At 29.7% G+C, this 16860-nt stretch overlaps 1 protein-coding gene across 7 annotated transcripts in view; it reads left to right on the plus strand.

Moving 5' to 3' along the window:
* Positions 1-16860, plus strand: part of LOC113383073 (disco-interacting protein 2) — a 267401-nt gene that overhangs the window by 223371 nt on the left and 27170 nt on the right. For 4 of the 7 annotated variants that reach the window (XM_026621324.1, XM_026621325.1, XM_026621329.1 and 1 more), the window contains one exon: positions 10621-10776. The exons of the other annotated variants lie outside the window; for them this stretch is intronic. In XM_026621324.1, the coding sequence (XP_026477109.1) occupies positions 10621-10776 (156 nt within the window). The remainder of the gene's footprint in view (positions 1-10620; positions 10777-16860) is intronic. 7 annotated transcript variants of the gene reach the window in all.

The following is a 16860-nucleotide window of genomic DNA, read 5'->3' on the forward strand; positions in this document are numbered from 1 at the left end:
TGCCCTAAATTTTTTATGTTAAAAAGTAACCCGGCACGTATAATATTTATTGCCTAAATTATTCAGGACGATATAACCAATAAGAATCAGTACTCATAAATAAGAATCAGTAATTCAATACACACAATGTTTGTTGAGGATTTTATTCTCATCTTATCTTCATATGTTCTTTATATAAGTTTAATTGAAAAATATTTTAAAGCCACGTAAAAGTTTATTTAATAAGTTTTAAATAATGAACTGGTATGACAAAATAATAAATAAAATACAAAAACAACGCGTCATTTCGATTCGCCAAAGGGAAAAATTAACTGAGGGATTTGTTACGGCAGAATAGGTAAAATGTCATAGACTGCGACTGGCGAGTCAAATCTGAGGGATTTATTACACATGTCCCGAGAAGAGGGCGACCGGCGACCGGCGACCGGCGACCGTCGACCGGCGACCGGCCGGTTTGAGCGACGCCCGTGCCTGCTGCTATCGCGAGTATGTACATACATTACCGTGTCACGGGCACGCAAATCCGCATGTTCAAAACTGCACTAAGCTATGCAGTCCGTAGCTTATAATGATATACGGAATTTCGCAATGTGGAAATAGTAAACAATAAATACATTTTTCAAAGTCAAACGCGATAGAAAAATAATCCGCTTAAAAGTATAGGCTTAATCATTTTGTCACAAGAAACATGAATGACGGATTAGAAAAAAACAAGATTATTTAATTGTTTTTAAGTAAAACTTTTACGAACTTTTCTGAGGAACTCTGTAATCCTTATAAAATGCTCATTGCACACAATTTGAGAAGATTTCGCCTATTTATTTGGCCTGAAGTAAAAGTTTACTCCAGTAGTGCTAAATTAAAAATATGATATATTAAAATTACTAAACATGTTTATTTCCAAGTTTTGTCAATTTTTTTAGGGAGTTTTAATCGGCATTTGCTCCTTTGAAACTCATAAATTGAAAGCATTTACCTTATTCATTTATCATAGAGTAAAATAATGACATCGAATTGGAATTAGAGAGCAATTTCCTTGAACATTTGTAAATAGTAGCAATTGAATTTTTTTAGAGATTTGAAAAACCCTGTGGTAAGGTGAATTTTTAAATATATTCAAGTAATAGTTCTGCCAAATTTCTTGCTAAATTTCGTATTTGCCTATTACACATAATTTGAGAGTAAGTACTCTAATGATTTGAGAGCAACCTTATATTGACAAAGTTAGATTTGGTAAAAAACGATTGCGCCAGATGAATTTTCAATTAAATTTAGGTAAAAGTGCCGCTAAATTTTCTCGGGATGGTTCTTCATCCGCAAATGCACATTACATGGCAATCTGTATGCATAAATCTAATCTGGCCGCGTATAAATTAGCAGAGGCCCTTCCGGGCCTTCGCCACCGACGCGCTATTGATCTGTAAGCGGCTCAAGCGGTATTCAAATAATTGCATACGGTTCGCCCCAGGTTCCGCTCTGTTTGATTAAACATTCTATTTACTTCTGTCGCTGCACCAGGAAAGACATTGTTCCTTAACACACTACAGACTACACTAAGGCAATTGGAAATTTCGCCAGTTCTAAACCTGAAATGGTGCTCTGTGGTCTTAGCCTCTATGGAAACTGCTGGAACTTTTATAACAAATATAATTATGAAGCAAATTAAACATTGCAATACAGATGATGTTAGTATGCAAGTTTAAAACGAACGTTTAATATTTTTACGAAAAATAATTGAATGAATTTTTTTTTGGAACGTGATGTTTTGTAAATTTTTTCCCTTTTTAGTATAACCAAAATGTTTCGAATTTATTATATACTCTCGAAAATCAAAAGCGTCAGAATGCTAAGTACCCTCGACTAAATTGTCTATATTGATGTTAAAGGTTCTAATCTAGCTAATATTAAAAATCGTACTTCTGATATTTTTAATTTTACGTAAAAATGAAATTACTATACCACCATACAATTTAAATTATTTTTAATTGTTGGGCCGAACATTATAAGAATTTAATAAGAATTTCATAAGACAAAATCTTTTAAGTTGAATTTTAAGCTCATATTTGCTGGTAACTTCCAAGCAGTAAAATAAGTATTCTATTAAAATCCATTAAAAGTAAAACGACTAATTAATTGTGTGTTAATAAAAATGGTAGTTTAAACATATCATTAATTTGTTAATTAATTGACACATCTTTAATTAAATTTGTTATGTCACTTTTTATTAGATTGTTTCAACTTATGCTATCCATACTTGTTTATTATTCGATTTGTTGATTTTAATCAATTTCTTCTATATAAACTAAAAATTAAACTTTGAATATTAATTATCTAACAGAATAGAAGCTCTATATGATGTTGATAATAAGATTATTATATCATAAATGCAACGCAGTTGATTCACTATTAATTTTTGTAAATAAAACTGGATATTTTAGTAAAAGTGCGGAATATAAATTTTGTCGTATGTTCCCAATAAAGCAACAAAAAATCATAGAAAATTAAAATAGTCCTTATATGGACTATTATTTTAAATGTTCAAATTATATCTATTATTCCCATGATGTGAGTTACTCATTATACAATTTCTTACACCAAATCCATAATCGTATAACATAATTTGATTCTCTGTTGAATAAACAAACAATTCATTCTACAAATATCTCTAAAGTCGCTTCTAGTACAATATATTCTCCTCTAAATCAGCTAGACCAACGGGTCTCTAGATTTATTTTCTACTGCGAATGAACTGATTTTATAGCCTTTTAGTATATTGTTATTTAAATAGAACAAATTCTATAGCAAAATTTATGGTTTAATCTATGAGTAAATCACAGGTTTTATTGGCCTGTATTTATAGGCAGGTACTTAATTTTCTTGTGATTACCGTAGCAGAAGTTGTTCATATTATAATTGTTTATATAATGAAATACAAAAGATTTTTTATAAACATAACATTCAAAATGTGACAATCCCGAAGCCAAAATGTTATGTATATTATATATTATATATATATATATATATATATTATATATATATTAATTAATTATAATATGAGAAAAATCTTGTATATATGAAATTGTTTTCAAATGATTTAAAATTGTCACTAGATGCATAATCACTGTAAATAAAAATTTAACTTTCAATTGATCTAAAACTAGCACAAAGCCTTCACAGATAATTCTGACTGTCACATAAAATTAATTTTTATATAAATAATTCTTTGATTATTTTTTTATCATGGCTCTAAATTTGTATCTACTTTCTTCATGCTTGCATTGGATCAGGAGGACGAGATGTTTCGTCTTCGGTTTCCAGTGGCGTCTCAAGTGGAATTACCAGCAATGGTCTGCCGACGCACGGCAGTGGTGGCGGTGGAAATAGTGGCGGGGGTCCTCGTCAACACACGAGGTCCCGAAGGACCCCACGGAGGGTCACGCATAGCGAAAAGAGATACCACTCAGGTGGACTTTTGTGATTGATTGATTGATGTTTTTGGTTTTCTTGGTTTTTGATTGTTTTTAGTTGAAGTTGTTTGGATTTTGATGTTGTTGTTGTAATGCTGTATTTATTTTTATATTTTGATAGAATATTTTTAGTGTTGTTAAAGGTGTTGCAAAATTATTCCATTTGTGTAGAAGAAAATCCTGATTGTATGTTTTGTTTTGTTTGAATTAATTTGAATATTTCCTTTTTCCATAATAATCCTTTTTAGACAATGGTTACAATTTCATTTCGACTTTTGGAAATTCCCATCAACGTTTTATTGACGAGTCATCTTTTGTCCTGCTTGCCTTTGTATAAATTGATACTTTTTACAATTTTTCGATTCTACAAATATTGATGAAATTTTATTTCTTTTGTTAGATTTTCATATCTGCAATTTTTGCTTTGCTGTTGTATATGCATGATTGTGATTTTGTGTTCTGAAATAAAATTACAGGGTTGGATAATTGGAATTGAGATACAGGTGAGTGATGGAGAGGATTATGATCTTTTTGTGGGATTTGCAGGAAATGATCAGCAAACGATCGTTATAAGAGGCAAATATAATTCTGATTATTATATTCTAAATAATCTAGAGTATGTGGTTATTTGCGTGGTTTCTTACTATTGTACTTTATGGATTATAAGTCCCACAATGCACTAATTACGCTTCCGCATAGAGCTTTAATTGTGATTCGTAAGCTCAAAGCTTTGTTCCCGGAACAAAGCTCACCGGAGCGACTCCATGGTATACAAATTATAATAAATATTAACTATAATTTTAAGTGCATAGTAAATTTTACAAGTGAAAATTATATTGCATAAACCTCGTAATATAACACGAAACGTTGCTACACAATTTTATGGGGAATGAATGTTTATTATTTTGTTTTAAGACCTGGAAATATTTTGTATTATGGCATATGAAAGTATTTTATAAGCCTATTAAATATAAGTATGTCTAAAGTTGAACTACTAATTTGTTGAAAATAAAAATTTACAAATCAAGAAGGCAAATCAAATGTTTTGATGCAATTTATTTCAAACGTACCAGAAGTTACGTTTTAGCTTACTCATTTTATATCAAAATTAGTTTAAATCAATATTATACAGTTGCATTAGATATACTACATATAGAATATGCTTGTAATGATTTATATCATGTTTTTTTCTTGGTTTTTATATAATTTGATTGATATAATTTATTATATCACTAACTTATACAGGATCTTTAGGATTTCTTAGGATTTATGATCAGAGTTCTAACAAATGGACGTGCTATACATACAAATTTTATGACATAAAATTTAAATTTTTGTATTTAGTGAAGCTTTTTCCTGCTCTAGTTTAGTATTAATTTTACTCATAATATTAAAAGGATACAATATGTTTAGTATCGATTTTTTCGTTTTATTTTATATATTTGTAACTGAATATTCATCAGCAGAGTTGGTAAAGCTATTTGTTTAACTTGAAATTCACTTTTTTATTTACAATATTTTATTGTTTGAACTTTCGCGAGAGTAAAAGTTCAGTTGGTCCTTTATACATTACTCACGATGGCTGGTTATAAATCTTTTTCCCTCTATTTTCAAATATTGATTTTAAAAAATTCTTAACTTTACTTGTTTTTGAGGTATCGTTGTGGTGGACCTTTTTACTCGCGGTCCTTCAAGTCCCACTCTGGCCTATTTATATTTTACACTTACATTTCACAATAATGATATTGGCAAAATATCTTGTTCTGTTCAATTGGGTTCAATAAATTTAATGGCAGATATACCATTTATTTTGTAGAACAATTTTCTAGGAAAGTTGTGAATTTGGCTCAGATTTTGCATTTTATCATTTCAAATGAAAAAGAAAAAGGAGTCTTTATCTTTATGAAAAAGAAAAATTTATCATGTCTAATTTAGGCACCTTCAAGTTATATACCTCTTTGATAGAAGACTTCTAATTGGAGATTGTACTTTCTTTTATATTTCTTGATGGAATAAGTTATTGAATACTATTTTTAGCAGTATTTCAAAAGGCATTGTTGCCACATGAATTATTACTTACTAATTTTAGTTTCATATGGCAATATTTTACATAGTCATATTGCTAAGTGTGTTCTTCCTAGATATTACATTTCTTCGGCAGTTTCACAGTTGAAAAGTGTCTACTCTCCAGCAAAGTATATTATTTTATGCTGAATAGATACATTCGGCGTGTGCAACTTCAAAGTTACTGTTGCAAGAGCAGAATAATCATTGATACTCTATCTGCTTTTGAAATTCTGTGTACATTATAGTATGTAGTGTGTACTGGAATTGCAACTTCGGATCCAAGCTTCCATTCTTATGTAAGTTTTATATTTATATATACCGTACTACTCGTTTTTCTCGAATGATAGATGTGTAACTCCGTCTTCTCTTCGCCATGACATGTTCAAATGGGCAACAAAAAAAACTTTGCGAAACGGCTTTCGGTTGAAGATAAAAGATAATTGAAATAAAAATAATATAAAATATTCGTGGTTTAATAGCACATATGAAAAGATAAAATGATTTAAGGATAATTTCAAGACGTTTATTTATTAATTCAAAGTCCTATAATACATGTGAATGAAATTATCCAGATTATAAAAAAGTGAAGTTTGTAATTGTGCATTTATACTTCACTGAATTGATTACTTTTTGTTAACAAATTTAACTGAAAGCAGACTTACTTCTAGATATTTCCAAATCACATACTTAAGGATTTTGGTACTTTTGAATAATTTTTTTTATTGTATTAATGAATATTTCAACTATTTAAGGCCATTCACTATCGAGTAAGAATTACATACTTCTACACATAATAATGATTTTGCCATCATCTGCATTATTTTTCAATTATGTTTCACGTTTCATGACGTTGTTCAATTCATATTACTGCTAATCTTCGAAATCCTTTCACAGTTGTAAATTTGCACTTCTGTTTTAAAATTCTTTAGAACTATGTTCTTCAAACTATGCAATGAGCTAATTAAAATGTAAATATTCTATTACTATTTTTAGTTAAATAGAGTAACGATTGGTTTGTTTTTGAGAATATTTTCAAAAGAAACAGCCGTGTTAAATAACTTAGTTTTATTAATGTTTGTTGAAGAATTTATCTGTAACAATAATGCTGAAGGTCCTACCTACTATATGGCAACATACTTATTAGGAAACCATATGTTTCGCTGATATCCAATTTTTTTGGATTGTCTGAATTGAATGAAATTATCTGACATCATAAATTTGTCGAATTAATCCGTTTGAAATTGTATATATCATCTATCAACAACCTATCATTTTTGTCATGTGCCGAAGTAGTTAAAAACTACAATATGTATACAAATGTTTGGGAGAATAGCCCTAAATCTGGTATATCTCGGTCCGATTAATGTGGTTTAACTTGTATTTATCCTCTATTATGCTTGTTTAGTGTCGAAGTGTTTAATAGGATAACATGAACATACCCTCAAATTTTAACTGTTAGAACCGTAAACTGACGTTACTCTGAGCACTTACTTCTAATTTTCTTGCCAATAATCAAATGACACCATAAATGTACCCGATGAATGCGGTTAAAATTGTATTTATCCCCTACCAAAAAATTATCTATTTCGATAGATGCCGAAGTTTTCAATTACTTAATAAGTATATTTTCCCAAATTTTAACTGTCACAGCCCTAAATCTGGTGTTACTTGAAGCACGTAATTCTACGTAAAAGAACGTCGATAAATCGCTGCCATGGGACCGGCACACAAGCGTTCGGCTTGTGCTTCCTCGAATCGCTGCTCAAACAGCATTTACCCGAGTTTTTTTTTTAGGTTGTTGTTTTGTCTTTCATTTTTACTCTAAGATTTTGGTTTACTATTTTTCTGATTTATCTTAGACTTGACTACAACGAACGAACGTTGGCGAGGCGAAGACACTTGTGAATGTGGGGCGAGTTTTGTAGAACTACTTCATGGGTTTCTCTTCGCGCAGAATTTTAACACTAGAATTTTGTTTTCTTTGCTTGTTAATGTTGTTAATATTGCCTAGTTAATGTTTCTTTATAGTAATATCGTCATTTAAATCAATGATTCACGGATTTATGAAATTGTAAAAAAAAGGATACTTTTCTGTTGCATTTTAGAATATCCATAAACTCTATCTTGTTAATATTTAAAAAATAATTCTTAATATTCATTAGTTTAAATCCATTCATTAATTTTTTTAAACTATGGAAATGTTCCAAATAAATAATATTATTTATACTAAAAATTGATTTTTTTTCATTGCATTTATCAATAAATGTTATTCTGTGTTGCTTAAGAGTCCTTCATAATCTATTTTATTGATGATTTTTTAATAATTCTTAATAACCATTGGTGTCATCATTTAAATCAATGATTTATTGAATTAAAGATTGTATGAAATAAATTTAGATTTGAAACATATATAACATGATTTAAACTAAATCGTATTTTTTATTTTCATATAACATGGTCGCCTGTATTATATCTTAACAGATCATCAAACTATTTTGTTAGTAATTTCTGAATTACTCAATGATATGGATTTATTGAATCGCGAAATTATATCAAATAAATTTAGATTCAAATCATGTATTATTTCCTATCATTAATCAAATTTAAGTGCCTAGATATTTGCAAAATGCAAACTTGTTTGTAATTGCTTTTCAGTCTTATATCATTATAAACATATAATCATATATCGCTTTCGACTTAATAATAAAACAAGTAATGGGATTTAATATTCAGTTGAAGTTTTCAAATACATCGATCATTAATAAATGTCTCTCAAACAAAATGTTGAAAATAGATTAAAATGAAACCTGCAGTTGCAGTTGACACTTGAAAAACTCAATCTACTCAGGTTGACATGATATTAACCAAACGATACGAAATAAAAGTATGAGTTTAACGTATTAGTTATTTGCTGCTAATTCCTTGATCTGCATTTGCAACTTTGCATTCGATTTTGCACTTTATTTTTTGCGTAACATATGCACTTGGTTTAAAACTATTGCACAGAAATGCATCTTGTGGTAAAAGTTGAGTAGCGACATTTATAGCAAAAGCAATTTCTTTACTTCCCAAGTGCCAAGTTACATTCATATTTCTTGATGCTTTTTCGTGTTCAGAAAACCTCCATATCAACGCAGATTAATAGTGCTATTAAACTGACTTATAGACCATACTGTTGTAATCGGAATTCTAGCTTTTAGCAATTTTGGAATGCAGCTATTTTTTGTTTTAGTTTTCAAAGTAAAATAGTGAAATTTTTTATCTATTTGAACAATTTTCACAACAACCTGATTTGCACAGAAATCTGATTTTCGCAAAAATTATATTCTATTATTTTATGCATCGAAAACTTGCTTTAAAAAATCTAAATACAATTCGAATAAGCAAATTTTTCTTGGAGAACAAAAAAAAATTAAAAGCCAAATGGAAGTCAAAACAATACCCATCCATACAAATACATTATACTACAAACTAAAGAAAAGTTTTAAAAATCTGTAATATAATATTAAAAAAGGTAATTTATTTTTGTAAAATGATGTGACCTTAAACATCTCCACTTTATTTATTCCAAAAACAAATATTTTAGCCCATAGATTAATTTAATAGAATTGATTAATTTAAAAATTGGAACATATAAAATTGGTCGGTAGGTTTTTTATTTAAAGCACTGCTGAAATATACTTAAACTATATTCATTTTATCTGTTAATAATCAGGTATCATCTTGGATGAATATTATAAAATCTCGTTCTTGTATTTATATATATATATATATATATATATATATATAAGTATATACAGTTTTTATATAGATACAATATATATATATATATATATATATATATATATATATATATATATATATTTAATTTATACACTATTTTGATAATACTAACACTCACTTATATGCTTTTATTTATATACATCCTATCTTTGCTTAATTTAATAGTAGTTATCATAATAATATTATTGCACTATTGTCATATTATATTACACTATTTTTTAAATACTTACTCTTTATTCCACTTGCTTCATTTTAAATATTTCTATTATAAGAGGCGAATTCTCGTATAGAATAGAAATGTTCTGTTACGGGTCACTTTTGTTGAGTTTCGTTGAAAAAACAATGTCTTTGCTGTTTTATCGGTTGATTCAGACATAAAATTTAACCTCCAAATGGCACAAATGTCAAACAAACAATCAAAGTTATCAAAATTAACTCTTTCAATGTTCCGATGTTAGCAGTAGTTATAGGGGACAATTCTCTGCTAAAATACAAATTTTATGACAACAATGTGTTACGGTTCTATCTTCGTATGAATTGGTAATAGCAAACTGTCAACGCGCTATGTGTTTGCTATGCGATCAGGCGTTTCACACATAAAACTTAACCTCAGGTCAAATAACAATGTTATCATAAGTACAACTTTCTGATGTTCTATTGATAGCACTCACGCAAAGTTAGGTTTTATATGCAAAACCCCTGCTTGCACATCAAATACTTTGATAGTTCGTTACTACAAATTCATACGAAGATAGACAACCGCAACATACTGCAACTGAAACATTTCTATTTTATCTCAGAGTTGGTCCCATAGTCTAGAACGCTTGATCAAATAGCAAAGACTTTTTTAACAGTTGGTGACTACTAACTCATTCAATTATTTAACATAAGAGACGCGTAACATATTATTTTTATTTTATCCGAGAGTTAGCTCCTGAGGATAAATTTCTTAAAACTACCTAATAATTTCTGTAGCCTATCAAATTTCGCACCAAAACAGTTGTCCAGTAACGATGGAAAAGTCACAGATAAATATTGCTGTCCGAAATAGAAATATTCAAGCAATAGTTTTCTGTCTACTAATCGTTACTGAACAGCTGGTCAATCTAGGCATCAGGCGTATGTATTATTCTTCCTTCCTTGTTCTGGTCTTCTGGTTCAGCTGATTAATTCTGGTTGCTCCTGGCATCGTATTCTTCCTTCATTACTAAACCTCGATTGGAGAGTAGTTAGATAGTATCGTTCGATCGATCACCTTAGTGCACATTTCCTTCAATCTCTCTTGCATGGTCCACGTGCACAGTGGCGTCAGTCGGCGGAGGGGCACAACAGCAACCGACGACACGAGGTGGGGCACCGTTACTGGGCACACGCGTTCTGCCCCAGGATGCCAGTCAGGTGCCTTTGAGACAGAGGGGAAATAGGAGACTTACCAGGAATGAAAGCCGGTATCATTCAGGTATGACGTATGTAAAATGGAATGGGGACGATGGATTCAGACAGTAGTTGACGATGACTTTGGTCAATATTTGCATTAATGAGCAATTGTTCAGTTAGTCTTAAATTATTCCAATATATTTCGTTTTTTCGTTGTCAAGATACCAATAACAATATTTATGACATTTTCTAAGTTTTTCAACCTGAAATAATATTTTCTCACAAATGCGAACATTATAGACTGACTTAAAACTTGAAAGACACATAATTCATTAATAGATCACAAAGGTCGAATTTGACTTTGAGCAATTATATTGTGAAAACCAACCCAATTATATTACATCAAATAACTCATGTGAAACAAACAACTAATTGACTATGCTTTGATTACTGACTAAATTCCTAGCTATTATTGCTCTTAAAGCTCCTATTCACCATTGTTGAAACGTGTTTTCTTTGCTGTTCTTCAAAAATTTGTCACCTGGTCTTTTTTACCCCATAAGGGAACAGCCTGAGGACAAACAGGACCAATGTTTTATTTTCAATTTTAAACGAAATTATAGCCATATTATTCAACCAATACAAAATGTAAATTTTATGGCTACATTTTTTCCAGAGATAACAGTGTTTAAGTTTGTATATAACCTTGATCTGGTATTTGGACAGAAATAATCATCAGCATAGTTGGAACGATAATTTATGAACTTCCCATAGGGTAAGTTGTAGTAATCGCAAAAAAATCTAAAATGAAATTTTTTATATATCTTTACGTTTCAAAGGTTTCTGAATATTTTGGCGTGTGTGAGTGCGGATAAAAATTTTTGAAGACGATTTTGGGAACACCGATCAACCGATTTAAATAATTAAAAAAACATTCGATTCGTACTGATAAGGAGACGTGCTGATTAGTTTTTGGCATAAGCAGGTCAAGTCGTTTCGAAGATACGGGCCAAAAAGGGCCAAAAATTGTAATTCAGTTTTCGAGAGAACGGAACGTCTGATTTGAATATTTCAAAAAATATTTTGTTTGTATTCATTAATCGAAGAACTGTTAAAATTTCTGGAAAGCCAGGTCTAACGGTTATGGACTCTCAATATATTTTTTTTTTAATTTAATTTGGCGGTAAAAATGTTCACTAGACATATGCATATCAAATTATCAGATATTTTATAGAGATTTTAATAATGTGTACACACTTTGTGTAAATTTTTTTGGTTTCCGTACGAAGATTTTGGGGCACCAGGTCGCTCTCTTTGGAGCTGGACTGGACAGGAGCACCGGGGCCTCCGCCGGAGACTCTCGGCCACGGAGACTCCCGGCCGCGGAGATTCTGGGTCACGCAGAGACTAAATAAAAAGAGATTAAATAAAAACTTGTATTTACTATTTGGAAATCTCGGAGTCTCCTGACTCTGGTATTGACACTAAAAGAAATGTTTTAGTTTCCTGGTCACTTATCCACGATTCGTCAGCAGTTTCTTGCTCTTCAGCTATGTGTGAAATTTTAATATTCACCTGGCAGAGAAAAGCTATTTTATTTTCTTCTCAAGAGAAAAATAAAATTTATCTTAATGCTTCCAGCATTAGTATTTCAGTGCGCAACATGTACACGGAAAGCACTAAATGTGCTAAACACACTTTTCGCTATCACTATACTAGTGCCAACAACGGCTAGGTCTCTATGATCGGAAGAGGAAAGTTAACTAGTTGTAAGTGGCATATTGCCTTAAGGCATGAACTTCTTTATACGTAATCATCCTATTAAATGAGAGACGATATTCAGCTATTTAGGTAAAATGTTCAACTGTATATTTTGAAAATAAAATTTAAAACTACAAATTGATGTATTCTCTCTCTGTAATTGTATAAATTAAATTAATTGGTTTAACACATTACATTTGTTATTTACAATTCTGATATGCAAGTGCCCAATTTTTACTATAATACTTAATATTATCTATTAAAAATTCTTAAATCTGAATTGAGAAACCGAATAGTTAAAAATATCTTAGGTCTAGGAGAAGTGGATAATTAAAAAAATAAAGTTTTGAAAAAAAAAACGCGGGCAATACGTACGCCTAGAGTGTTCATATTTTTATATTCTGGTAGCAGAGTCGCTTTAGGCAATATTCTCATACTTTTAACACATGTAACTCTTTGCACACTACTTTTTCACATAGAATTACTTTATGCATTTTTTGCAACTTGCCTTATGGCAAAATGCATCGTACACCTACACCTAATTTATTTTATATTTAAAAATAACGCATTACAATTTCTTTGACATAAAATTTGAAAATAAAATTTATTATTCTCTTTTTTTAAATATAGACTTTGATAGTATTTTGCTTACTTGTATTTGAAAGAAATACTGAAATTTTTCCGATTCATGTGTACTTCACCTTAGAAATGCTTAAACTGCTTTAGCCATTGAATTTAAAATTACTGCCTCTAAAACATTTATTGCTTCAGAGAGCTTTCTAAGTTTTACTGCTCATATAGTGAATCTGCTGATTTGGTCTTCGCCGTATCGAATTTTATTTCGAATTTATTCCATTGACCCGTGTTAATAGATTTGCATACTGTATCTTTTAAATTTAGCGAATAACATACATTTCAACCGTATGTTTTGGAAAACAAATTTTATTGTCACTATTTCGGGATTCTTCCGGGTGTTGATGGCAATTTTATGGGTTTGCACCTAGATAAATTCAATCAACGGCAATGTTGAAAGTCTCGCAGAGGTAGGTGTTTGCTATTATGAACATTGATGGGAACCAGCCTTCATCTTGATTTTTACATCTTCAATGCTATCTTTTTATTATTTTATGATAAAATATATAATAGGGTAGAGCGGGGCTTAAAGGACCGCAAGTAAAAAGGTTCATCAAAGGTATCTACAAAAAACAGTAAAGTTAAGAATTTTTTAACAACAATATTTGAAAGTAAAGGGAAAAATGTATAAGCAGTTTTCACCTTGTTACGACGTTGGTATCATATCAGGAGATAAATCAATGTTTGAAAATCTATAATAAAAGTAGTTTCTTTCGCTGTTAGTTTTTTGGTTATGAGCACTATTGTATAAAGAGACCTTGGTATAAATTTTAAGTCTGCTTTTTAAGTGTTGTTACTTTCTATAAAATCTTTATAAAATCTTACTTGTGGGTGGGGTAAAAAAGACCAACTTAACCTTGACCATAGCAAAGGCGTTAATGATAAAAACTAGTAAATAAAAATGTTAATTCAATAAAAAGCCATTTTAAAGAAATAATCAAAATAATAATTATTCCAACTCTGCCGATGAATATTTCTGACGAAATACCAGATCAAGGTTATGTACAGTGTTACATTTGCAAAAAAATGTGCCCATTAAATTTATATTATGCATTGGTTAAATATTGTAGCTATTTTTTTGTAAAATCCCATTCAAATTAAGGATAAGATATTGGATCCGCCTATGGGGTAAAAAGGGCCAGGTGACAAATTTTAGAAAAATAGATTTTTTTAAACAATTTTCAACAACAGACAGTTCTTTGTTTGATATGTGGTATTTATTGTGATGTAACTGGTTTGCTTTTCACAATATAATTGCTCAAAGTCAACTTGTACCTTTGTGCCCCACCCTAACCTATTGCATATTCTAATCTTTCATAGATTTAAAAATTTAGATTTTTATTTAGATTTGAAATCGTGTTTAAAAATGTGTTTCATTGAATAAGCTGAATTACAGTATATATGTAACGTACAAAGGGTATTATACTCTCAAAATGTTATATACATATTGCAATATATTTTATCTTAATTATCAGATTATATAATGTTTGGTAAAAAAAAATTCAATGATTGGGAAAATTACATAGGTTCTAAATATTACAAGTGAGTTATATACGAACCTTCTCTCTACTCATACAAACTCTCTCTCCTCGTCAAATATTTAACCGTGTAATAGAATTATATTAAATCTATATTATATCACAACAATAAATTGTTTTCAATTTATTCCTATATTAAATCAGACTCACGTCTCAGCACTTTACTCCGAACGTTGCGACTAGACTAGAAATAATTATATTTCGGGGCGAGCGTTTTAAAACGTAAACGCAAAAGTGCCAGACGTGGAGGATCATTTTTAAAATAAGATTTTCTTAAGCAAACTTAATTAAAAATGTGATTGTGAAACGCTATTAAATGCTCAGGATAGATACCATTTCGAGAGCTTAGTGTACGAACAATGCTCCATTAAATTCTGCTCTTTTCACCGAAAATAATTGCAAAGACGTTGAATTCAGTTGTAAGAAACTAGATTCTTGCAAATTTCTAAATGTTCCTAAGTAATTAGAATAGATGCCGCAAATGCAAGGATATGTAAATGAAATTTTTTAAAGGACGAGCTGAATTTAAGGCTGTATTTTTAATTAAAATTTTTTAACATTTGAGAGGAATTTTGTAAGAAAGCGAGTATTTCCAAATTACATGAAGAGACACACACACATAAAAAACTATAAAAAATTCTACAATAATTCTAAAATAATTCAAGATATCACCTGGAGAACAAAATAAAACAAAAAAATACTTTTATATAAATATGATTTAAATTGAAAGTAGTCGATTTCCGACACTGCGATGTGAAATGGCAATGGGAATTCTCTCACACTATTTTTTCCTGAATCGAGTTGGAGTTTAACTCAGTACTACCCATTATCATTTTAATATTGATACTTACCATATAATCAATTTTTCATATATTGAATTTTATTATTCAATTCATTTATAGAATTTTATTCATTCATTTAATATGAAATATATAATTTTTTTTTAAGTTTTAATAGTTTCGTAACTGAAATGCATCAAATCAATATTTTCATATATTTAAATAATTGTAATAATTCTTTTTAATTCAAGTTATAAAATATTCATTATTTATATTTAAAATGTTAAGTGCTATAAATATGAATTATCAAAATTGTTAAATTGTTTTTATTGTTTCGGTTTTAAATTAAAAACATCACAAATGGATTGAAATAAATGTGCAATTGTGTCAAAGGCTTTTTTAAATCTATAAATCAATCGCTCTTTATTGATAAGTTGTGGAAAAATATTTTGTAAAATTTTGTAAAAATAAAAAACGCTAAATGAATGATTTGTTGATAATAGTGATAAATTCCAACTTCTAATTCTAATTTTTTCTATTTATATAATAAATAGCAAATTGAGTTCTAGATGGCAAATTCTTTGATGTGATGACGAGTTTTAGAAAAAAATGTAGCAAATCGAACAAAACTTTAAAAAAATTGCAAATGAGGCAATTTTTGGGAATTTGGAATACTTTGGGGTTTAACCACGAGGGTACAAAAGATACAAAAGACCCAAGTGTGAGGTATGGCCTCTCAATTGGAGTTATTTGAAATTTCATGCTATCATAATAATAGTATTCGTAACCATTCAATCTCCAGTATCCAGTTCAACTCTTCATTAATATTAATCAAGTTGAACTAAATGCCGTCGCAATGCCTTACAACAGTCTCTGTGCCTAATTGTAATTGACATAGGTTCAACTCCTCGCCTTCAATTTACAATAGATCTCCCATCTTACTGGATCGCCTCCTCTTGGCTTCGGGTGAATTATTTTGAAAATGAATTGCTTCATTATTTATTTTATGATCGATATGAATTAGGTGTTGCTTATTTATTCATTACTCTTTTCTAAATAATAGAGGGCAAGGGATTTATAATTCAACAGTTGTTTTTATATATAATTTAACGTTGTGAAAATTTTATTAACATTGCATATACAATTGTAGTATCCTATCTACCCTATATAGTACGAGTTTTTATTTAAAATTCGATATATCTGGCTAATCTAAATGAATGGTGCAATTAATACAAATTGTTGGAACACTATTTGAATGCAGGGAATTCAAATCGCCATCGAATAATATTGCATATAACGCTGTTGAATTTACTAGGATTAAAAAATACTTTTATAAAAAATCGACTAATAAATTTACTAGCCTATTACGTTACTGAAATTATTGATCATTTTTTTATAAATTAAAATAAATTCATGTTATACAAATAACTCAGTCGAATATTCTGTATTTTCTTT

Source organism: Ctenocephalides felis, unplaced genomic scaffold (genome assembly GCF_003426905.1).
Source record: "Ctenocephalides felis isolate EL2017-DRISC unplaced genomic scaffold, ASM342690v1 CF-g0.4_SCAFFOLD_03570, whole genome shotgun sequence".
Lineage (NCBI taxonomy): Eukaryota > Metazoa > Arthropoda > Insecta > Siphonaptera > Pulicidae > Ctenocephalides > Ctenocephalides felis.